General features: G+C 47.2%; 1 protein-coding gene across 3 annotated transcripts in view; it reads right to left on the bottom strand.

The window, feature by feature from the left end:
• Positions 1–279: 279 nt before the first annotated feature.
• EXOC6B (exocyst complex component 6B) overlaps positions 280–24,682 on the bottom strand; it is a 568,031-nt gene continuing 543,628 nt past the window's right edge. For all 3 annotated transcript variants that reach the window (XM_064494396.1, XM_010994663.3, XM_064494397.1), the window contains 2 exons: positions 7,834–7,946; positions 280–3,744 (listed from right to left, as the gene is read on the bottom strand). In XM_064494396.1, the coding sequence (XP_064350466.1) occupies positions 3,618–3,744; positions 7,834–7,946 (240 nt within the window). In that variant the 3' untranslated portion in view covers positions 280–3,617. The remainder of the gene's footprint in view (positions 3,745–7,833; positions 7,947–24,682) is intronic.

The raw sequence follows: 24,682 nt of genomic DNA, 5'->3' as shown, positions 1-24,682 counted from the left end.
GAGCCTCGAGCTGCAAGCTGCCTAGCCCAGCTCTCCACAGCGATCAGGCGCTTCAAGAATGATTCCTCCCAGTGATGAGGATGCTAATGTTAACGGTACAGCCAGGAAAATCTAACCCAGAAGCCTGGAAGGTTTCCAAGGCTTCCTCCTCCCCACCAGTCCTGCTCTGGTCCTCTGTCCTCTGTCCAGCTGAGGGCCTGCAGTGTCTACCAGACGGATCACCAGCGTGGCCACGCTGTGCCCAAAGGGGCAGAAGAACGAAAAACCAGGAGACAACACTGTGGCTTTTGAACAGGTACATAGGCTGTCTTCTTTAATAGCGGTTAAACGGGGAACACGTACAGGAGGAATGAACATGCTCTTTCCACACAGGAGGTTTTCTACTAACCAAGAGGCCCCACAGGATCAGAAGCTTCACTAGTGAGTTTTAAAGAGAAAAAAAATTCCCTTTCGAGTTAAAAACAGACTTTCCTAAATGTCCCCCATAAATGTGTGACTATTTGTGCAAAATGAAAAGGCCGTTTCCAACACATGAGTGAAAAGTAATTGCAAACTCAGGCCAAAAAAAAAAAAAAAAAAAGAATTTAAAAAAAAAAGAGGCCGCGGAAGCAGGCAGGTGTTGCGTCCTGGGAGGAGGGCGGCTCCGGGAAAGGGGACTTTTGCAGCAGGCCCCGAGGATCGCGCTGAGAGGCCTCACGGGGAAAGTCATGGCCAATGCCGATCTTGGGGATAAAGGCCCCTCACTGAGCAAGTGTGCAGGGCAGCGGGCCTGGCTTGGAGGCCTGGGAGACGGTTAAGGCCTGCGATGTGACGAAAATACTGGGAAATGCTCCCTGGAAGCTACACATTCCCTTTGCCAAGGGGGGACTCTCTGCTGGTTCGTTTCCAGGTCCTGTTCTCCTCCACCATCAAAGCTTCATTCCCAGTTGACTCAAAGAGATTTTGCTCCGAAGTAAGTTCAAGCTATGCCAGTTACCTAACCTACTACTGAAAGCCACTAGGGTGCCAAGCCCGACCGTCCCTTCAGGAATACAGACCTGGTTTTGCCAAGAACTTGACCAAGGGTTCTTACCAACTAGAAGGCCAGCTACCCACATTCTCGCCCTCTTACTGAGGCCTCGGGGAACTTCTAAGTCTCTGGGCATCTGAGATCAGATCTTAGAAGCCTGAGGGCCATGGGCACCGCTGGTTTGCACCAGTCCTCCCGAGGGCTGGCCCAGCCAGAGGCCTGTTGGCAGAACTGAAGAATCCTACGTCATCAGTTCAAACGGCTTGGACACGGCTGGCCCCTCTGTTTACCAGCTCACCGAGAGTGTGTCTCCACCGACAGACAGCTCAGGAGCTGCGTGCTGGTTTTGCTAGGGAAGACGGAGGGCAGACTGGGAGGGAAGAAGGGATCCAACGAAGGCGCCACCCTCGGAGTCTTCAGCTTGAAGAAGCGTTTTCCGTGGAAGGACTTCTGCGTGCGAGGCGCAGACTAACCCCCGTCCCTCCATCCTGATCTCTTTCTCCTCAGCCGCTGGGCTTTTCCAGGGGGACAGGTTTGAGGCCAGACCAGCAGCGACAACGCTTGAAAACAGCTGTGACCTGCTTAAGGTTCTCTCCATTTCTTTTCAAAGTCTCAGTGCTAAAAGCTGAAGAGATCTTGTAAACTGGGCTCAGGTGAAGGAGGGTGCTTGGGACTGGTGTGACCAGTGTCACCCCTTCCCAATAAGGTCAAGCTTGAGAGATGGCATTTCAGTCTCGTTCCCACGGCCCCTGTCTTCCCTCGGCTACTAAAGGTCTGGGTGGCAGCAGTCAACTCCGAGCCCCGTCCCCGGATGCGGCTCCGAGGGCTGCTGTGGAGCCCGCGTGCAGCCTGGTCTCTCCAGCTTTGGGGATGTCCCCACATCCATCTTTTCTTCCCCACAGTTTTCAAGTTGTGATACAACTTGGTGGGGGAGGGGTTTGTGAAAAAGGAAGCACTGCCCTCCCCAGAAGCAACTCAGCAGCTGGCGGAGGTAGTGGGGAATTCTGTCTGATGAGCCATTCCTCCCACTCACCCCAGCTGGAAGTGCCCGTGTGGCCCACTTGTCATCGCTTGGTGATGCGCAGTTAGACTCTTACCAGGAGCCTTACTAGCATCTTCCTGAAGTGTCTCAAAGGGCAGGTTCCTCCGACTGACCCTACAGCAGAGCACCTGTGTTAAGTCTCAGGAGCTCACCTGGGACAGCGGACACAGCCTCCACGCGAGCTGGTCCAGGCTCCCTTTGCAAACTCCAGAGCTTGAGGGACAGGATTACAGGCAAGCTTTCTCAGACGGAGCCAAAAGACAGCTATGGGGATGGAAGCCTGGGGCTTAAGCAAGAAGCGCTTCTGACCCAGGGCGTGACTTAGGGACAGCTGGACCAGAGGTCACAACCACTAGCCATGGCTGACCCTCTCTACCTCATAGTGACAATGGCTCCATCCCTAGGGGTATCCAGTCCAGCTATGGCTGTCCCCACAGTACAGAGCTGGTGACATTTCCTTTAAAGATGGTGGCCAGAAAGCTGATTTTAAAACATAAAGGCAGGGAGGGTACAGCTCAGTGGTAGAGGGCACGCTTAGCATGCACGATGTTCCAATCCTCAGCACCTCCATTAAAAAAAAAAAAAAATCCAAAAACCCACAAAGGGACAATCCCAAGCAATCTTCAGGTTTTACCTAAGGGTAAAGTAAGGGCCATTTTCAGGTTTCTGGAATCTGACTATCCCAGTGACCCCGCAGGAGGAGGCCAAGTTGGAGACTTTCTGCCTACAGAAATAACTGTTGACCTATGCTCTGAACCAAGTGCCCTGACCCTGAAAGAAGGAAATGAGAGGAACGGGGGAGGGGCTGAGGCTCCGATCCCACTCACACTGGCTTTCAAGATCCCGTAGAACCCCTCCTGGTGTGGGGACAACGCACACACAGTCATGGAGTCCAGTTATCACCACTGCATACGCCACCCTACCTTGCCCCTGAAAAATGAGCAGTAAAAGCACCGTGTTAGATCAAGGCTAAAGAAAATGCCATCCTTGGGGGGACTGCGGTGAAGCCATCATCTTGCCACAAGCCAGGCTTGTACACCAGCCAGTGAAAGTCAGTGGACAGAGGAGATGAAGCCCTGAACTCCAGAGCCGTGGGCTGGTCTCTCATATATTAAACAGTAGTGTCCTCCAGGCCCTTTCCTTGTGCCGGCGAGAACCAGCCTCACTCACCTAGGCAGCGAACGGGGCGCCTAGGAGGGAGCAGGATGGACTTTATCACCCTCCGGCCCTACTCAGCTGACCTCTCGGTGCCGAGTCCCCATTCTGTTGGTGTAGTTCCTGAGCCCCAGACCTAAGCCCAGAGCCACGGAAGACAGGTGGTTCCCCAGAACACGGAGAGCGGAGTATGACTTCCCCCGAGCCCCAGCCTCGCCACGTCTCATGTACTCGCTTCCTCTTGTGCCTTTTTCACTACAGGGAAAGGTCAGGCGCATACTGTACACAGGTTATTAAAAAAATACATCTGCTCTCTTTGAAGAAGAATGCACAAAGGCAGGGCCGGCCGGCGCTGCTGCGTCCCGGGCTACGGGGCTGCAGCGGGCAGCCTCGGTGGCCCGAGGCCAGCCTTCATGAGTGGTGGCTGCTGACAAGTCCCCGGAGCTGCTTGGCCACAGTGTCAATCAGTTTCTGCTTGTCTCGCTCATTTTTCCGAAACTGTGCAAACATGTTGTTCTTGCGGCTAGTGTCCTTCATCCTAAACAGAGAAGGAAGGAAAGAGGGCACAGGGTTTGAGGCGACAATGGTGGACACTGTGTCTTAACCACCAGAGTGTTTCCACCGTCAGGCCCACAGTCAGGAAGCTGCCCTGCCCTGGCCTGCCAGCGGCAGTCACCTTTGGTAACCAGTCCAGTGCCAGCTATGGCCAACCCCTTATCTTCCACACCCACCAACCTGCTTCGTTCCCTTCTGGCCCTGGGGGAGCCCCGGCTGTAGGCATCTGGGACCTGCTACAGCCCCGAGGCTCAATAGGGTCTTAGAGAATGTCTAAGGTCTTCTCACCTCATGAACCTAAATCCTTTGCGACCTCAGAGCCGGTATTTGAAAGTAAAGCAGGACAATGCTCTTAATTAGCAATTCCAAAAGAAGGCAAGTAACTGAAAGCCACGTGTCTTTCTAAACCTCACTCTAGCTGGCTAGTCTGTCCTACCCCTGACAAAGCTAAGGGCTGGACTGATCTCTTTTCCTTTGTCTCAGAGGAAGGGCCCAGAGGTGGTGAGGTGGCTAAGAGGGCACGGGGTTGAGGAAAGCAGGTGCCCAAAGGCTGGGCCACCTTCTCACTCGATAAACCAGGACTCGAGGCAAGAGAAGCCCCATCGGCCGCCGACATCCTCAGCCCCTGACCTTTGGACAGCTTTCTAACTGGCTCATGCTGAAGCTCCAGAGAGGGCAGCTCCCTAGAGCACAAACCATCGGCAGTTCTGGCCACTGATTCTGCCAGACGGGGAGACCTAACTGGGAAGCGTGGAGGGAGAAAGATGGGGCCAGGCTGCAGCTGTCAGAGAAACCCCCAAGTCTGCCCAAGCAACTGTGACAGAACCCAGGAATCTGTTATCCCTTGAAAGGGGCCCCTGGCCCCTGACATCTGTTGGTGATGCTGACTCTGGCCCCAGCCCCTGCACACTGGCCCTCCAGCCCTCAGAGAGCGCTAATGTTAGAGAATGAAGAGCACTGCCCAGATCCATCTCTCCCTGGGGTGGGGCTCGGTGGCTTTTCACCACCGTCTCCCCAAAGCTGGGCCAGCTCGCTGACCTCTCAGCCCCCTGGCCGGCACGGAGCTAGGGGAGGGGAGGGGAGGGAAGGAACCAGGCACTGGGGACTGGGGAATAAACTGCTCCCAGGCAGACCTCCCAGGAGCCTCTGGTCAACCTGGCCCTTTTTTTTTTTTCCTGTGGGGTGGTCCTGTGCAGAGGGACAGATTAGAGCCCAGTGGATCGAAAGGCCAGAGATCCTACCAGGGCATTGATAGCCAGATGGTAAGGAGGTTCTGATGAGGACCAGAGCTTTATCAGTGACAGCCACAGACGAACTGAGACCTCTCTCGCCCATCTAAGCTCTTAGGGCCTTCAGGCTGGGACTATTCATCCAGCAAACTCAGAACACTGCATACAAGGTACCACCACCCACACGTGGAGGCCTGCGCTTGGAAGGGAGGAAGAAGGAGAGACCACAGAAGTTCAGGGGGTTAGGTTGAAAAGAAAGCACAAGGATCCTCAGGGCGGTGGCGATGACCGCATTCGGTCCCTTGCACACGGATCGCACAGCTATGCTTGTGGAACTGCCTTGGTTTGGATTTTTTTATCCCAGAGAACAACTCCTTTGCCTTTGCTGAATATACGATCAATCTAAATAAAACCAACACAAAACTCAAAACGAAAAAAGAAAGGAAGAAAAATACTTCCTAACTTTACAGGACACTTTCATTTAACATCCTAGGTGACCATTAGTTTCATGACTCCTTAAAGCAGCCCAGAGACAGGCGGCCAGAGCTGGCCTTCTGCTCCCCTAGGGAGCTCCAGAAACAAAGTAGGAGAAAGAGGGAAAGAGGACAGTCTTTGGGCCCCAGAGGCTAGGATGTTTTAGCCACCAAGGCCTGGAGTTGGGACGACTTGAATGATAACTCAAGTACCCCAAGGGCTGATGGTGGCACGCTGGTTTGTCTCAAACCAAAGGAGAACCCTCCCCACCCTTGTCGCATCCGTGAGCCCAGGATCCTGGTCTACTTTGTCTATAGGCACCCCTCAGTGACACGGGGGCCTCTTCTCTTTCCTGGATGTCCTCACCAGGTCTTCGGGTCTTTCCGTGTCTCACCCTAAGTAGTGCCAGGTTGAAAAGGAGAGAGTTTAAACTCTGGTGGTACAGTTGGCTGAGGGGAAGGCAGGAACGGGTCAGGTAAAGGGACTGATTCCTATGAGGCTGGGAAATACGGATTTTAGTGATCTGGGTGGCCTCTGGCCCTTCTGTATTTGGAAGGAAGCTCTTAGCCCCTGCCGATGGTGAGGGCTGAGCACGCGGCTTTACTCCTGGCTGGGCCTCCAGGGTGCCACAGGGAGGCTGATTGTTCTGGCCTATGGTTGATCCTCAGTATTTCTCGGATCTAGAGATTCTGAGGAACAGAGGAGTGCAGACCTGCTGAGAGAGGCAACTAGAGGCCATTTGGACATGTAGTGAACGTGACATCTGAGCACCAAGTCCAAAGCCACTTCAGCGGGGACAGAGAACCCTGGGGTGCGGCCTGGCCTCTGATAAAGAGTCCTCCATGGAGACACGGTCCCAGATGTTAAAGCCATGGCCTCACCACGGGGAGGGAGGGGAGACTTCTGAGGAGCTCCCTTCTTTCAGGGCCGCATTTCAGGTCCCGGACTCGCAAGAGTTTTGAGTGTGCCAGGAAGCTGGGCGGGAGCCACCCTTCACCTGGCACTGCTGGGGGAATATCCCTGTCACCACTCCCAGCCCCACAGGAACTGGTAAGCCAAGGGTCACTCTAAGGACCAAGGAGAGGGGAGGCAGCCAGCCAGCTGGCACCAGGCTGGTTTAGTAGATTAGTATGTCAGGGTGGGGACAACTCACAGGGCAGGGATTTTAGTGGAGTCATTAGTGTCAATGAGGAAACCAGAAGGACTTGCCTCAAAGTGATGGAAAAGGCCCGAGTGAATAATATACTTACTCTCTAGATATCCTAGGGAAGAAGGTCATTGGGAGAGAACCATGGGAAACAAAGTTAAAATGGAAACATCAGTCTCTGTCTTGGTCTGGGGAAAGCTTCACTGTGGGCTTAGTTTCCTGGCTCCAGACACGTACCTCTGCGTCCTGCTCTCGCCCGCTCTCCGCCTCCTCCCTTCTCTCCCTCATCACGCTGCCCAGTGGGAAAGTACACCTTAGCCTCTCCTTCAGCTTAAGGCTCCACTCTGGCCTCCTTAGACTCCGACCCTTGCCTTCCGAGGGTTTGGGACCTGCCTGACTGGCCATATTATGGAGACTTGCTACACTGTCTAGATGCAGGGTACTCTTCTAAGAAGCTTCGAAGAAGTCAGGGTTCTCTGGTTTGATAACAAGAAAAAGCTTCCCTTTATTACATGGGTCTTGGTGCTCTGAGCAGCCAGTTCTCAACTTGGTTAGCAAAAGCCAGAGGAGATGTCAGCATCTGAGTGACTCACTGGTTAGTGAGGTGTTCTGGAGCCAGCTAGCGCACCTCTGCTTTGGAGAGGCTACGGCTCTGCGGCAGCGACCTTTAACTGGCTAGTGGCTGCCTAGGGCAAGAACTAGGCACCTCCAACACAGCTTTCTCGGCATGGTCAGCACGATAAAGCTCAACCTGGCGGCAAGGGGCGAGGGGGCAGGTGAAGGTTTCAGCAATTTTGGGAGCTTCTCTGCTACAAACCAGAGAAGCCACCTGTTCTGTGGGGCTGGTCTCTATCCATCATCCATACCCCGGATGGCTGGGGCCAGGCTCGCTCTGTTCGCCAGGCTGGCCTGAGCCCCAAATTAAGGCCTCTTCCTTTCTCTTCTTGTTGTCTCTAGTGATGCTCCAAGGTGATGTCAGAGCCCAGCTGACTCATACTTGCCCTTGCTTGTTGGGGCTCAAGAATTAAGAGGCTACAAGAGGAAGTCAGGCCTGCCAAATCCAACGATGGACACTGAGCACCTTTGGCAACTTCAAGGATGGGGCCTCTTTCCTGTCTTTTCAGGCTATTGGTAAAGAGAAAATTATCCTCCAAACCTCCCCCCACCCCAAGCCCCTTTCCCCACCTCTCAACGCAGACCACCGACCAGACGGGGTACTTACTTCTCCAGCAGGGTCAGAGCTGTCACTGGGTTTACCCGCAGGTACTTGCAGTTGGGCTGACCATAGTCAGCAAGGTAGGTGGACCAATCCCACTGGATGAAGAGATCCAACAGCTGTAAAAGATCCAAACCCCAGCCCCAGGGATTAATCAGACAGACACGACAAACCAGGATCTCAGAAACCCCCATCATTCCTTATCACCAGCTGCAGTAGATTTTAACAATAAAAGTAAAACTGTCGTAAGAAAGAATGGCTACAGACTAACGCAACTAAGGAAACAGACAAGTAATTATTAGAAGGCGGAGTCATCTCAGCCAGAAGCGCCGTGATGCTGCTGAGAGTCCGTGCTGGCAGAGGCAATGTGAGTGTAAAGACACTCACATTGGATGGAATCAAAATGCAAGACTCTCATAATAATCACTCATTCACTTAAGACATACTTCTCAAACGGCTTCCAGGAGCCAATCACCATTCTAGGAGTTCAGAATTCAACAACGAACAAATACAGGTGGATGGAGTCCAATGTCATACATGTGATCGTATGAGCGTTCAGGCTAGAAGGTCTGGTTCAAGTGCCAGTTTTGTGACTTGCTGCATTGACTCTGCGCAAGTTACTCAGTTAATACAGACATATGTACATGCCTATAAACAAACAGGGCATACAGACCACACAGAAACACCGAACCAAGGCATAAATGGGCCATGGAGTGTTTACATGGGCCTATGTCACACCTATGTGGACAGTGGCTGAACAGACGGAAACCAGGGCCATGATAGGTCAGGACAGTCAGGGGAGGCAGGCTTAGTCCCTTACTGAGGATGCAAAGTATGAAACTGGGGTCATGAGTATTAAGGGGGAGTGCCGAGAACTAGATGTGCATTTACAAGAAGATGACGGGAGCTCTGGATGCGTGAACTGAGTTCTGAAACCTTGGGGGAGATCTGGGCTTAGAAAAACGAAATACACTTTGTCAAAAGCTTTCCTTCCCAGCTAGTTTTAGCTCAGGTATCATTCTGGCAAATATTAAAAAATTATTAACTAAATAAAGCTAATAAACCAAAAATACCCAAGCCCAAACCAGTGCCTTTCCAAGGTAGGGGATGATGAAAGGGAAGCTGTTAGTTTCCTTCTATAAACTTCCAGAGGGGATGGTCCCAGACTCAAATCCCTGCAAAGAAGAAGGGACTTCTTGGCATTCTTTCTAGCAATGAGATACATTCAAGTGCTTTTGGACTCAAAGACATTTCTCTTCTTCTCCCTTTCCAGAGATAACCGTTGATGAAAAGTAGATGGCTGTCTCTCTGTGTGGAACAAAGGCAGGGAGGCCTCGAGTCAAATCCAATGCCAGGGCCTGGGTGCTTAGGCATACCTTCCTCCCCTGTCCATCATCACTGCGCAGCCGGACAAACAGGCAGTGTGGGCCTCGCCCTGCTTGGCCAAGCCACCTCTCCCATCCTCTCGCTTAGAACAGTTGTTAGGAGCTGCCTCAGGCAGGATGGGAACTGGCTGAAGTCCCAAACCTAAAACTGAGAAAAGCCCCTACCCCATCAGCCAAGGGAGGGATGCTAAAGATGAGAGGAGGGAGGGGGAGAGACAGACACGCTAGTCGGCCTGGGTTAGCAGGGCCCCGAAGGGTCCTCTCAGGCCTTTTCTAGGTCGTGTCTGTTTTAGCTGGCAAGTAAAAGCGTTTCCACCATCTCCTTTTGCTGCCCCAGGGCCTCTCGGAGCTCTCCTTTAGAAGGGAATCTCCCCTGACTTCCCATTCTAATATTGGTATTTCTATCCTATAGTATCTAAAGACCACTTAAGACTTCCTCCTAAGGGAGCACGATAGACATTTGGAGCGTCCCTGGGTCTAAAGTTCTTCTACAAATCTGATTATGCTTTTCCCCCAAATCCCGAGAAAACTATGAAAAAAGAGAGCATTTTCCTAATTAATTTTTTTTCTCAGAAAACTTAACAACCTTCGGGGAGCCTTTTACTGTTTGCATGCTAACAAAAGGAATGCGAAAAAATAACAAGTAAGTTTAACTGGAAACATTTGAAAACCTATTTCTTAAAACAATTTTAGGCACTGCTTTTCAGAGGTGGACATACACGTGCATTTAGCAAAATGACCTTCCTTAGTAACGAATTCCTAATTTCAGTGATGGAATGAATGGTATCAGTACTTCCTGATTTATTACAAAGAACAACCATGTCTTTCTGGCTGATGAAACCTGGGTAAATCACCAATGGGGTGTGGAGGGCAGTTCGTAACTTAGCTCTAAGGGTTTTTTTTTTTTACTTTTAAATTTTTGCCAAAGTCTCTCAATGCCACTACTGAGCCTGGGAGCTCTGGGATGACAAGCTGCCTAATTTACCCCACTGTGGGCATGGAAGCGACACAACTCTATTAAGCTCAACTAGTATGAGCCATAGATCACACTCTGGGTCTCTCTGTGTGGCTTTTCCACAGTCCTTTCCTGTGGCCTGTACCCAGGTCTGATGGCCTCTGAGTCAGATGGACATAGACCAGAGTCTGGGTGGGACTTAGCTAAGTTGACTGTGTTGGGGTGTAGTCCTATGGGATGCCTCAGAGCAGTGTCAGAATAAGAGAAAGAGAAAACTGGCAGGCCTGTGTATCAATACAGCACTTTGATTTCCAGACTATGACTTTCAAAGGTGAACGAGGCCCTCTCAGCCCAGCTCTCTGCATACCAGGTCCTTGCTAGATCTCAGTGAGGTCTCTCCCAAGGAGGCAGAACATTCAGTCATCACTAACAATCACATTCTTTTTATTTTTAAATTTTTTCATTTGGAAATAATTTCGATTTATCAGGAAGTTCTAAGAATTGGCGTAGTATAAGGAACACCATACACCCTCCCCTCCCGGACCCATCCATTGTCAACACTTTACCCCCCACACTCCATCACTTACGCTCCCTCTCTCTTTGCATGCACAGTATTTGTTTTCGGAGTGTCTTGAGCATGAAGTATATAAATATCATGACCCTTTATCCCCAAGTAGTTCAGCGTCCCTAGGAATTTGGGCTATTCTCGTACATAATCACAGTATGGTTTTTAACTTTAATAAATTTAATATTGATATTATCCATATTCTAATTTGATAAAGTGACCCAGTCATGTCCTATGTAGCCTTTTGTGTGTGTGTGTTTTGTTTAGGATTAGGTATTACATTCAGTTATCTGCTGAGCCTCCTTTAATCTGGACTATGTCCACAGCCTGTCTCTTTCTTATATGACATTGACATTTTTGAAGAATGTCAACCCTTCAAAAGTTCCCTGCCCCCCTTTCTCCCCCCAACCCCTCAGTTTTGGTTTTTCTAATGCTGTCTCAAAGACATAAGACACGCATTTCTGGCCAGAATACTCCCTGTGATGCTGTGTCCTCCTCAGGGCACCACAGCTGGGGGTGTACCCTCTATACACAATGTTCCTTTGTCTCTCATTGGTGCTATTAAGTTTTATCACCCAGTCAAGATGCTGTCTGATTTTTCCACTGTAATATTATAGGTATTATAAGGTATTAATATTTTCTTTTGCAACTAGTAAGCAACTGAAGAGACAATTTAAGACCATGCAAATATACTGCTCCTAATTAAAATTTCCCCTGAGATTTCACATCTATTGAGGATTCTTCCTTGGTTTAGTCTTTACTAAGTCAAGTTTCAAACCGATGACAATCCAATCGCATCCTTCCCTCCACATTTATCACGCAGCATTCTATCATAAACAAGTGCTCTCTCCTTCTCCCTCGTTAGTTTATCTACTTATTATTGGTATGGATTCATGGGTTTCCTTTTTTTCAATGGTTTATATTCATTACTATACCTAATTACTTCGGTGCTCAAATTGTCCCGGATTTGGCAAGTGGGAGACCCTTCAGGCCAGAGCCTGTGTCCTTGTGACATGCCTCCATAATTTTTTTCAGCACTTCCTTACTTTCTGGCATAATAAGATGTTTCAGGCTCACCTTGTAGCTACCATGCCCAGCTCTGAAACCAGCCAGTTCTCTGAGGAGCCTGGTTTCTTTCAGTGGGAACGTTATCAGAGATCAAGACTAGAGTTTGTTACCAAACCAATTCACATCGTGCCTGCTCTCGGTGAGAACTGTTTTATATATTCTCGCCTTCACTGCTAATTCCTGTGCTATGAGCCCCATCTGCCAGGTAGACTGGGAGCTTCCCCAGGACGGGGACCACGTTTTCTCACCGCATGGACCGGCATGGCATGAAATTGCCAGCAGGTCGTCAGTAAAGACATGTCAAATGGAATTCAGATAGGTGAACTGACATTTAATAAGGACAATACTGGCTAGGTGGTGGGACAGTCTTATAATTTGTGTTTCTCACAACAAACTTTCCCAATAGACCAAAGCTAGGGAGGGTCCTTTGGACCAACACTAAAAGGAAGAAGGAAACATCAAACAGGAGACGGCACAGCTGTGGCAGGTGAGCCCAGCCCTCGATACTGGCTTCCAAGATTCCAGGGGAAGGCATCCAAAGACACGTCGACAACAGCCAGCCCTCTTTCCCCCACATGTTTTCTCTGAACAGGCACACGGAGTCCTGGAGAGAACTGTGCTCCCCAGATGGTTACGTCCTTGAAGTAAACTTGATTATCTGAATTCCCACTTTGTATACATTCTGGAAGAATTCTTCATGTTGAACAGGTTAGACTACAGAAAGACTTCAAGTAACATGCTCCCCTGAAACACTTAACATGTAATCAAACTGACAAAATTCTAAATATGCGACCTCTTCAGAACAGGGCTGTCATAGAAAGTGCAGTCTACTTACTCAAGAAAATAGTGAACATACAGAACACTAAATTTGGAGGTTTTTTTTTTTCTTTTGGTCCACTCCCAGCCTTTGACGGGATGAAACCAATCACATCATTATAAAGTTGTTTTTCATAATCACTGTGCACTGGTGCCTTTATGAGGCAGATTAGCATAGACCCTCAGATTGGGGGTCCCCTGACTGACAGTGTGACCCCAGAGAAGCCACCAAGTCTGTCCTTCTCATTCAGATATGGAAACATAACAGCTCCTATCAATAGCTGAGGGCAGATCAAGAGAACAACTGTGGAAAAGTCCACCAAAAAGCACAGAATTGACTAATGACTCATTTGCGTTTATTGCCCAACATCTCCGCCAACTCCTTGTCTCTGGTGCTGGACCACTCATTCAAAAAAGACCATCTGTTTGCCTCCCACATATCCCCAGGACACAGAAATCTAGGCAAACCTAGGAGCGAGAAAGCAGGAATTATTTTAACCAACATGAACTGAGTCCCAACAAGGTATCAGGTACTCTTCTAGGCACACGAAAGGATGAAGAAGACATCTCTCGTCTTGAGGAACTCAGCCCAGGAAATAACAAATCCAGAGTGACGTGAGCACTCTGAAAGGTAATCTAACAGGATGCAAAGAAAGTTCAGAAGGAGGGTGTCTAAGCCCCAGCCAGGCAGGTGGGGACAGCCTTAGGAATACTGTGAACAAATGCGGCAAGTGATAAATGGCCTTATATGTTAATAAGCTAAGCAGACTGAATTTTAGCCTGGAGACTTCTCTGCTTGTTTTCATCAAGGCTGCTGTCTGCTTTCTTCTAGATAATGGGATGGGAAAATTACAGCCAACGCATGCTTTTGTAAATAAAGTTTTACTGGAACACAGCCATGCTCATTGGGTAACATATTGTCTGTGACTGTTTATATGCTATAACAGCCGAGTTAAGTAGCTGTGACAGAGACCTTTACAGCCTGAAAAACCTAAAATATTCACTATTTACTCCTTTACAGAAAAAAATCTGCCTCTAGAGCCAGGCCAGGGAGGGCAGTGTCGTCTGAAATTCTCTCAGATGTAAAATGTCTAGTAGCTACTAGAGTAAAGAAAAGAAGGAAGGACAATGGCTTCAGGGAGACCCTTCTGATTACAATAAGGAGGCAAAAACTTCTTTAGGACAGAGAAATATGTTCAGGGGAAATATCTTGCTTTGTAGGATTCCTACATTGTTGGTGGGAATGTAATTTGGTGTAGCCGTTATGGAAAACAGTATGGAGATTCCTCAAAAGACTAAAAACTGATTTACCATATGATCCAACAGTCCCACACCTGGGCATATATCCAGAGGGATCCTTAATTCAAAGAGACACATGCACCCCAGTGTTCACAGCAGCACTATTTACAATAGCCAAGACATGGAAGCAACCTAAATGTTCATTGACAGATGACTGGATAAAGAAGTTGTGGTATATTTATACAATGGAATACTACTCAGCCATAAAAAAGAATAAAATAATGCCATTTGCAGCAACGTGGATGGACTTGGAAATTATCATTCTAAGGGAGGTAAGCCAGAAAGAGAAAGAAAAATACCATATGATATCACTTATATATGGAATCTATAAAAAAACAAATGAACTTATATATAAAACAGAGACTCACAGACATAGAAAATAAACTTATGGTTACCGGGGGGAAAGGATAAATTGGGAGTTTGAGATTTTCAGATACTAAATACTATATATAAAATAGATAAACAAAAAGGTCCTACTGTACAGCACAGAGAACTATATTCAATATCTTGTAGTAAGCTATCATGAAAAAGAATAAGAAAACAAATGCATGTAGGTATATGTATGACTGAACTATGCTGTACATCAGAAATCGACATGTTGTAAACTGACTGTGATTCAATTAAAAAAAAAAAACTTCCCTAAAAATCCATGTCCTCAATTGTTGTCTTTAGATAAATCTACTCTGCCCTTAATTGCTTGGGTGAGTGATTTTTTTTCCCTCTGTGAACTCAAAAAAGCTGAGTTTCACACCTAGAAAGCTGCAAAATGACACTGTGGAAATGGGAGCCCAGAAAACAAGAAGACTGGAGGTCTCAAGGGATTCACAGACATTTGAAAGAGGCCTCTGGATTTTCCCCAGGCCATGAAACTGGGGTGGGAAGAGGTTCCAAGTTTCTCTGGCTCTCTTTAGGTTAAAGGGATCTGGCTTGTACCTGAGGTTTACAACACTGGCTACTCAGTAGCCTGGCACTGGGGCCTCCCTAAAAGCTCTGACCTCCTCCTCTTTTCCTCCCTGGTTGCGGGAGGGCAGGGCGGGGTAAGCAGTAAGTAAGGGTGTGCAGTTCCCCGCTTTCCCTCCAGCCCCAGCTGCCAGGTGGATGGAAGCTCCACTCAGCTCTTTATCAGAGACCAATCGCACATCAGCAGCTTCCCCTGAAAGGGAACGTCACTCTGAGAAATATTTATTTGCCTCATAAATGTGGGTTTATAGGTTTGCTATCTAAACTTTTCACCTCTGAGACTACCCTGGTAAAGAGAAAAATAAAGATAGAGAGGCTTAAGGCTCTCCCATTGTCATCAGTTGGTGCCAGGGAAGACTCTCAAATTAAATAAAACAAAAACAAAAACAAAAAACAAAAACACAAACACAAGCATTCCTTTGTGTCAGAGACTGCCCAGTAAGGCCATTTCTCACTGATGACAGCATCTGTCCTGCTGCAGGGGACAGAAGGAAAACCTCTTGTCACACCGGGTGGTAATAACCACACCGTATATACACGTTCAAGAAGACGGCGGGCAGGTGTGGGTTTTGGATGGAGTCGCTGCCGCAGATGTGGCGGAGAAGGAGGTGGGAGCCACGGGCCAGGGCTCATTTTTGTTCTGCATGTTGTGGTTTGTCACAGGCTGTACGGTCAGCAGGCTAGGGACTATCTTGCTGAGTTTTTCACTAACTTACCCTCCCTCTCTGGCCAAAATGAGTAAGCGGTTTCAAAATACCTTGGCAAAGACACTGTGAATTGACGGTAATATTCACAATGAGAGGATAAGCAAACGTCTAGAAGGCAGCGCTCACAGCCTCCTCGTCACGTGCGAGTTCTTTACCATCCACACGGTAAAGCACGAATGCTGATGGCTAATTAGCTTTGATAAAGTGGTCCTCCAAATTTGAAATGACCAAAAGGCTATTTAACGTACAATTTGTATCCACGATTGTGAACAATGAACTTTACTTAGACACAAATTCATAATGAAAATGCTTTGGGTTCTCTTTTGTAAATGGATACATTAGAAACATTGGTTGTAGAAAATCACTTCTTGTTTTATATGAGTCATTAACAAATTAGAGTCCAGGAACTTTATGGTAGGCATAGGAAAAAATGTCTACCATCAAAAGGAGAGTAAAGAAGGGGACATCCTTATAATCTGGATAAGTTTAGAACAAGCTAGAATCTCAATGGCCTGGGAAATGTGCTTGGGTCTGTTTAAAAGGCACAGCACTGAATAGCTAGCTTCTGAAGACTTTTAGCTCAGTCAGATATAATTTCAAATCTATTTTGTTCTGTGTGTGAGGGACTAGAAACTGAGCAAAATTATAATTCAGATTCCACTGCCAAATTTTGCAGCTCATCAGTGGACCAGTTAAAGAGGTATTAGATGATAAATGGTTCTCAACCACCAAGGGATCCTTTTTGTGTGTTTGTTTCTGCTCTATAAACTCCAAACCTCAAAAGGGTTCTGCCTCCCAAAGACTGTGTTAAGGAAATGCTAGTTCCTAGGAAGGGCACAGACTCAGCCGCACGGCTGTGGGTGTATGCTGGTTCCCTTCTCCTTAAATTTCTTTCCTTCTTTTCAGTTCTATTTTCCTAATTATATTTTATGAAGCATTGTAATGAGTCACCTCAAGGCCATTTTAGAATTAAACACCTTTGATAAAAAGTCCTGGTGAGAGCATGGCTCTTGCCCGTGAGAGCCACATGAAGGACCCGGGCCGTGATGGCGGGATGCAATAAGAGCGAGGAAAGATGGGAGAGGCTTCAAAGATTTCAAGTCCCAATCTTTCTTTCTTTTTTTTTTTTTAAACTTTTTTTTGGGGGTAATTAGGTTTATTTATTTAATTATTATTATTATTTTTAATGGAGGTGCTGGGGATTGAACGCAGGACCTTCTGCATGCTAAGCACGGGTTTTACCACTTGAGCTATACCCTCCCCCAAGTTCCAGTCTTTCAAAAGGATGGGCACAATTTCGATCAAACAGAGGAGACGATGTAGGGAATTTCAAACAGAGACTCATGGAAGCCAAGGTGCAGGAAGAGGAGTAGCGGTGTCGTGTTCAAGACGAAATCGAACATTTTTTGAACATCTACCACGTGACAGATACTGGGCCAGTCAACGTACTCATCTATTTCATTTCCTTTCCAAGCAAATCAACAGCCTACGAGGTAAGTATCTCCATTTTCCAGATGAAGAAATGCAGGCGCTCTCAGAAAGATAAAAATAATGGATGGAAAGGAACATACTCAGTAAGTGACAGAGTCACGGCTTGGACCCAGGATAGTCTGTCCCCAAGACTGGGTTTTCCCTTTTTTTCCCTTGTGGACTCTCTCAAGGGCCAACTGGTACACAATTTGGCTGAGCAGAGGTGGCATATAAAGGAAGAGGGGTGGGAAGATGGAAGAGGCAGTAGATGAGTTAGACAATGAAGAGGACTGACTACCAGTCTAAGGATTAAAAAAAAATTTATAACCCACGTTGAGTGGTAACATCTCCATAGCAATTTATTAGTAACATAAATGGACTTGAAAAAATTTTCATGCAGGCAACTCGGAGGTAATGAGGATCTAGACTATGATGGCAGTAACAGGGCGACAGAGGAAAGGATGGTCCCTGTGTGCATCAGGTCTGAATGAGTAACCGAAGGTCGGCTGAGCGTTGGAGGGACAGGGAAAGCTAGACTGATTCCAAGGCAGAGTTTCCAAAATCAGTATCCTCCAGGGACCAGGCGAGTAACAGAGATGACGGAACCAAGCAGGTGCTTCCTATAACTGTTCTTATTCCAAACAACAGCAGATGAATCAATATGTCTCTGCGTTCTCCCAACCTGCCTTTGGTTGAGCTACAGAGCAGGTAAACAGACATGTCCTGCTTTTTCCTTTGTCTTTGCTCGCTGTGAGTTTTATAGGTAAGACGGGCAGGCTGGCTAGGGGCCTGAAGCAGGTTTTAATGTGACCAAAGTCAGTTAAGGCTCAGAGAATCAGGGAAATCTTAGAAATTAGAAATCTTCTCCATCTCCAATTCCAACCCGCCTGCAATCCCCATGAATAGCCTTCCTTTTCTATCAGAATCTCCTTCTAAAATTGTCCTTCTGTCCAAAACTGTCACAAAGTTACTTCTCAGCATCTTCCTTCTGAGGGAGGAACAATTTTCACTTTTTATGCTGCCTGGCATTCTAAAAACACTTGGGACCCCAAACTTCTTTGGTTTGATCTATATTATCTACCTTTTGGTTAGCAAACATACGTTTTCAGTCATCTTGCTTTCCTCTGCCAGCTGTAAATGTATTCCTTTGGTTTCCAAAGGGTTTTCAGACTCCCCAGAAAGAAGGCAGACGACCAGACCAGCACTGTCGCCCTGGATCTGTCACTAGTCCTAATACTAAGTAGGATTCCTCTAAAACTCACCTTTCCTGAAGACCAATGACATTAATGCCCTTCCAGCTCTACGAGCCTAGCCCTAGAGAATGCCTTATCAGGAAGGAAACGGCTATGGGACAGGGAGAGGCGTTCCCATCACTCAGCAGGAATGAGCCTGCTAAACCAGCAGACTGCGAGGGGTCGCAGAGGACAGCAGCTTTTCCTTCATCTTTCCTTTCCTGGACTGAGGTCCAGGAAGACCCACGATCGCAGGAAAAGCCACCATGGATGGGGCTGGGGTTAAAACACCAGCTCTTGACTTCTAGTCCACTTTTCCTTCCACCACGTGGTACAATTTAACAAGCTGGCAAAGAACCCAAATCTCTGCGAACAGAATGCACGTCAGATGCCTAGACAGGTGAACGAGAAGGGAAGAGAGGCTCTTCTTTTTTTTTTAATTAAAAAGTAAATTTTAAAAAAGTCCATCTTATTCCTAGTGAACAAACAAAAATAGTGATCTGTCTATTTTACTTTAGATCCTCCTCTTGTTTTAAAAAACTAAGACATTATAAGTAAATGTGAAATGTCCCTCCCTTTTGCCTTCTCGGGGGAAAACCACTATCATGATTTTGTTACGTCTCCCCTACGTGTTTTTATGCTTTTAATGGAGAAACAAACTATGGTAATGTTTTGTGTTTTAGTTTACAGATATATTATACACAACATTGCACAACTTGCTTTTTTCATTCAATATTGTGTTTTCAAGATCTGTCCATGTTGATCCGTGTCAACCTAGCTCATCAATTTTTTTTCTCTTTTATATGAACATTTATTTCCAGACCATTTTACTTCATTTTATTTTTTTTTAACACCTTTATCGATTTTGACTACTAAGTAGCTTTCTCCACTGTATAAGTATACTTAAACATACTCCACTGGATTTATCAACTCATTCAATGACGGGAATGCGTACAATTGTGTGGGAATGTGTACAATTGTGTTTCTGGCTGACAGTGGATTTCCACAGTGCTTGCGTGTGTCCAGGGAGTAGGCGGCATCCTAGGAGGGTAAGTGAGAAAGGAGTATGAGTCCATCTTTACCACCACACATATCTGAAATGACGTAAAAACATCAGGTCACTTCATGGGCCAACTTAAATCCCCCTGAATTTGATACCATAGCAAGGGTCACAGAGAAAACTCGGCTGGTGAGACCATGTCAAGACTTTTAATGGGATAACTGAAAGCATCTCCAACTCTCCTTGGGAAAGAAGATGCAGAGGAATAAGGAAAGGAGCACACACAGGAGAGCTGAGGCCATTAAGCCCACGCTAACTAGAATTAAGATAAACATAACGTTTTCTTTTTAATTGAGTTATAGTCAGTTTACAATGTTGCATCGATTTCCGGTGTATAGCACAATTCTTCAGTCATACACGAATATACACATATTCATTTTCATATTTTTTTCACCATGAGCTACTACAAGATATTGGATATAGTTCCCTGTGCTGTACAGTATAAACTTGTTTACCTATTTTATATATACTGGTCAACATCTGCAAATCTCAAACTCCCAGTCTGTCCCTTCCTACCTCGCTCCCCACTTGCAGCCACAAGTCTATACTCTATGTCTGTGAGTCTGTTTTTGTTTTATATATAAGTTCATTTTTTTTTTTTAGATTCCATATATGTGTGATATCATATGGTATTTGTCTTTCTCGTTCTGGCTTACTTCACTTAGAATGACATTCTCTAGGGACATCCATGTTGCTGCAAATGGCATTATTTTATCATTTTTATGGCTGAGTAGTATTCCATTATATAAATACACCACAACTTCTTTATCCAGTCATCTGTCGATGGACATTTAGGTCGTTTCCATGTCTTGGCTATTGTATACAGTGCTGCTATGAACATTGGGGTGCAGGTGTCTTTTTGAATTAGGGTTCCCTCTGGATATATGCCCAGGAGTGGGATTGCTGGGTCATATGGTAAGTCTATTTTTAGTCTTATAAACACAAAGTATTTCTTCTCTAAATAGTAATCTCAGGAAGTTACGTCCCCATTTCTGAGCCTCTGGGAATGGATCAGGACATTTCTACAGGATTTTTCAAAGATCTCTGAGGTTGACCTGGGACAGGAGAGAAGAGACAAGAGCAAATTCTGCTTTTATAGCCTTTATCCTTTATTTCCTTGAATGTGAATAGATTGTCTCTGAAATTCTCCAAGAATCATCTAAATAGCCATTAAGCTAGGGTTTGAGTTGGGTGGAAAGGAGAAATTAGGAGAAGAAGCCTCCTTGGGGGAGAATCTGGGTCATTCTCAGAGATCCTGGGATGAAAACGTTTATTTTGCAAAAATAAACTCAATCTTCTAATTTCTTATATGGCCAGAGTAATAAGGTGTTTATCTAGGATGGCCTGGGAGCCTTTATCCAGCACTAGCCCTTTGTGTCCACTATCTCTGGGTTATAGTATGGCTTGCTGTGAGATCTCAGGCCAGTCATGATAATTTTCTGACTCAGTTTCTCAATCTGTGATGTGAATTTGTTAAAAAAAACCAAACTGCTCCAACTTATCACATAAAGGCACGAAAAGAGATACAGTAAGCGAAGCCACTTGAGAATTTCATACTGTTATTACAGTTAGTAACACTCTTATCACAAGGTATCATTATTATTCAAAATTTTTAAAAGCTACTAAACATTACCCTTCATGAACTTCAGCAACAAAAGTTATCTGACTTTTGCTTCAATGTAATATAGGCTGGAGCCCCTGGCCTTCATCCAAGCTACAACTCCCTTCTCTGACCCCAGGGCCATCATATCCATATTCTCTGTGAGCCAGGAGCAGAGGAACATTCTCCAGATTAGCATCTGTCCATGTGGCTTGTTCCCCGGGAGCAGAGCTCCTTCAAGGGCCAGATCATAAGCAGTGGTTTTTTCGAGGGGACCGCCCACAGTTTAAATACCATGGGCAAGCTGTGGGAAAAGCAGTCTATTCTTTTACCTGAGATCCTCCCCATGTCTGTAGGAAAATCACCCCAAAGGAGACACCACAGTGCACTGGCAAATCACCATCATCTTGTCACCCCTTAACTAGTCCTCTCCATCTGGTGACAAGCCCCCTTCCTGACTTGAAGGTGTCATCTTTAGCAACTAAATTTTCCCGTCACCTTCTCCTGTTCCCCTTAAGGATCTTAAAAACAAACATTTTACAACACTGGGCTAGGGGCAGAGGCTAGAGGGTTAGGAAATCTTCAGAGTCAGAAAGATGAGTGGTAATGAGGCAAATCCAAGTCATTCTGCCTAGGAGCCACACTGAGACCAGAATGTGCAACGGTTTCCCACTTCTGTGGCCCCGGGCAAGATACCAGCCACACATCAAAGCGGAAATAATAATACCTACCTTAGCAGAGTGCTCAGCAGAGTGCCGGGTACATGTGAATGCTCAGCAATTAGTGATGATGGCGAGGAGGAGGAGAGGAGGAGAAAAAGAAAAAGAAACGAAGCTACCCACTCGTTTCTGCCCTCACACACCATTCAGGCTGTTCTCTGATTTGGAATACCTCCCCTTTTCTCTTCATCCAGAACTTCCCCTTTCTAAAGAGAGCCTTAAGAAGCCTCCACCACCATATCTTGTTTGGTGGTATCAGAGCCTGTCTTAAACTCCTAATTATTACAATTATTTGCTGTCTTGCTCCCTCAGGGAGGTTATAAACACCTTAAGGGCAGGATCTTTCTCTCTGCTTCTACCTAGCACAGGTCTGGGCCCATGTTAGCCAGGAAATACTTAGTATCAAGTGTAGTTAAAGAGGTTTCTATTTCCTTGTCACAATCACAGTACAGAGGGAGTCTTGGAACCTCTGAACTTTCCTTACTACCTCATACTACGAAAATGGTCCTACCTCGTACTACAAAAATGGTCCTATGGTGGCCGAACGCGGGGAAAGCCCTCATTCCCTAAAGACTCCTCAAATGCGTTTGGAGTTCTAGAAGCTGGTTTGAGATTTCTGACACTTGCCACAGATAATTCACTAGTTACTAATTCCGGCTCTGGGTCCTGGAGTACTAATTACACACCCACATTCCCAAGAGGGGGCCACTGAGGTTCAGCAGAGGTATGTTCCCCAAGCACCTCTGTACTGGCCCAGGGGCTCTGGAGGGGCAAGGAACCGGGCTTATGGCAAGGAGAGTTGGTCAAAAATCACCAAGTGGCCACTGCTCTACATCAGCTATTGATGCCCAGGCTATTGATGCCCCCCTACTGCCCACATCCACTGCCTCCATAAGCTTCTGGAATTCTCCAGCCTGGAGGCATCTCTGCACATGGGAATGGAAACCAAAGCACAGCCCTGCGATGGAGGGGAGCTTGTGACAGGGGTCTGGCCAGAAGCTGTCTTCGACTTTCTCTGGATACCAGCAAAGTCCCTCTTCCTTCATCCTCTAAGGTCAGATCATAGGCACCCTCGCCTTCCAGCCTGTAAGCACCTTAAGGGCTGGTCCATGTTTGCCTTAGAGTTAAGCACTGTGTGGGGCAGCAAAGGAACTCAGCAATGCGTGCTGACTGATGGCTGTTAGGAAACGTGGCAGGAGGCCAGTGAGCTGGAGGCTCCAGATGCTTCACAGCAAACACCTTTGCCTGCGATCTCCTCTGGGGCCTCGCCCGGGGCTTCTTGTGGTTCTCTGGGACCCTGGGGCCTGCCTCCACAAGGTGCTAGCCTCTGCTTTCTGTGGGTGTCTCTTCATGCTCTCCAGAAGGCGGAGAATGGGTGGAAAGGCTCAGCCACAGGATATTGGACTGTTTACAGTTGGCCAGGCTAAGATTAGCGTGAGCACAACATATGCCAAGTTCATTGGAAGTTACATTTTCCCTTTGTTTACACATTAAAGGGGAGAAGACCAGAAAGAAAAAAAAAAAAAAAAAAAGCAGGTGACCTCCTGTTAACCTCACCCGTCTGCAAGAGGCTGCTGCCCTCACCTCTGAATGAACTTTCAGATTATCTCAGACAAGATTCACCTTGCGCTGAACTTGTACGCCTGCTCTGAAGCCCCCAGTCACGTAGCTGTGATTAAACATTACAGAGTGGCCATAAATTTACAGAAGTATTATTGTGGCTCGCTTTCCTCTTTCTTCTTTGGGAGAGGAAGAGAGCAATGGGTGTAGGGTTGGGGGGGGGAGTTAAAAAAAAAAGGGGGGGGGGAACTCATAGTCAAACAAACAGTTCCTTTTCACAGCTCTGAACAAAAGAGAAAAAATACTGCCTAGGTGTCCCAGAAACAGGCGGCAAGAAATGTGGCCATGTGAGAGAAATGAAAGATCCAGAAGACTTCAAAAGCCCCGGGCTCCACAGAGGAGCTGCACTGCTCCGGGTCGCGTTTCCAGGCAATCTGGAAGTTCGCAGGTGAACACAGCCCTGGTCTGCCCCGACTCCTGGTTGTCTTAAAGGGGATCCCTGAAGTTACACTGTGAGAGAGAGTCTCTTCCTTGGGTTCCTAGGGGCCAGCCAACAGGGCGGGAGGCAGGGGAAAGAAGCCTGCAAGAAAACACTGCTCGTTTTGTTCTTCGAGCTGCTATGAGACACGAGGATGCTCTAACAGCTGGGACATTTAAACGGCGACTGGACAAAGACTAGCCCATACTCTAAAGGAAACACCCTGTAGCTGGACCCGGGAGACTGACCAGATGACCCAAGAACATTTATTTCTATGATTCACTGTTTTATGCTTAAAGTAAGAAAAAAAAAAGGATATTCCACTGAGGTAAAGTTTGCTAAACCCTTTAGGATTCCAGAGCCAAGATACGCCCGCAAAAGGCCTGTCCTGACCATTAAACAATGAGACCTCTATAACCAGAAAAGGCCACGGAGTACTCTGTTTGATCCAAAAGAATTGTAAAAAGTGGTCAGGAAGCCCAGACTGAGGTGATAGGCTCTGGCCAGCAAAGTCACCTTTGGAAAGGAGTCGTTCTGTCTCTGGTTACCCCACGGCAGAGACGGGGCACTGAAGAGGTTCACTGTTTCTGTGGTTGGCAAGACCTCGCCCAGAAAGCGGCGAAGCCCAGGGTCCATCACACGAGGGAGGCAGCTGATGGCTGAGCTCAGCTTCTGCTCCAGGCCAGACTGCTCGCCGCACGTAAGACGAATGAGGCCTTTGGAAATGCTCCGGCACTGCCTCTGACACGCAGGGCCGAGTGGGGAAATGAAATGGCCATGGAGCCAGGACAGTACTGGGGATAGTTAAGGGTGGCAGGGGGGTTCTGAAGTCAACCTGAGGTCCCGGGGGTCGGGGGGCAACTTGGGCCCAAAGCTCTAGGCTGGACTTGGAGAAGAAAGAAAATGGGTTCCTGCCTCTCAGTGTGAGTTCTGTGCTTGGTGGTGAATCATGGGGAAGTGGAGTGAGCCGGCCGGGGCACG

The sequence above is a fragment of the Camelus dromedarius genome, chromosome 15 (genome assembly GCF_036321535.1).
Source record: "Camelus dromedarius isolate mCamDro1 chromosome 15, mCamDro1.pat, whole genome shotgun sequence".
NCBI lineage: Eukaryota > Metazoa > Chordata > Mammalia > Artiodactyla > Camelidae > Camelus > Camelus dromedarius.
This window is presented reverse-complemented; position numbering and strand designations above follow the sequence as displayed.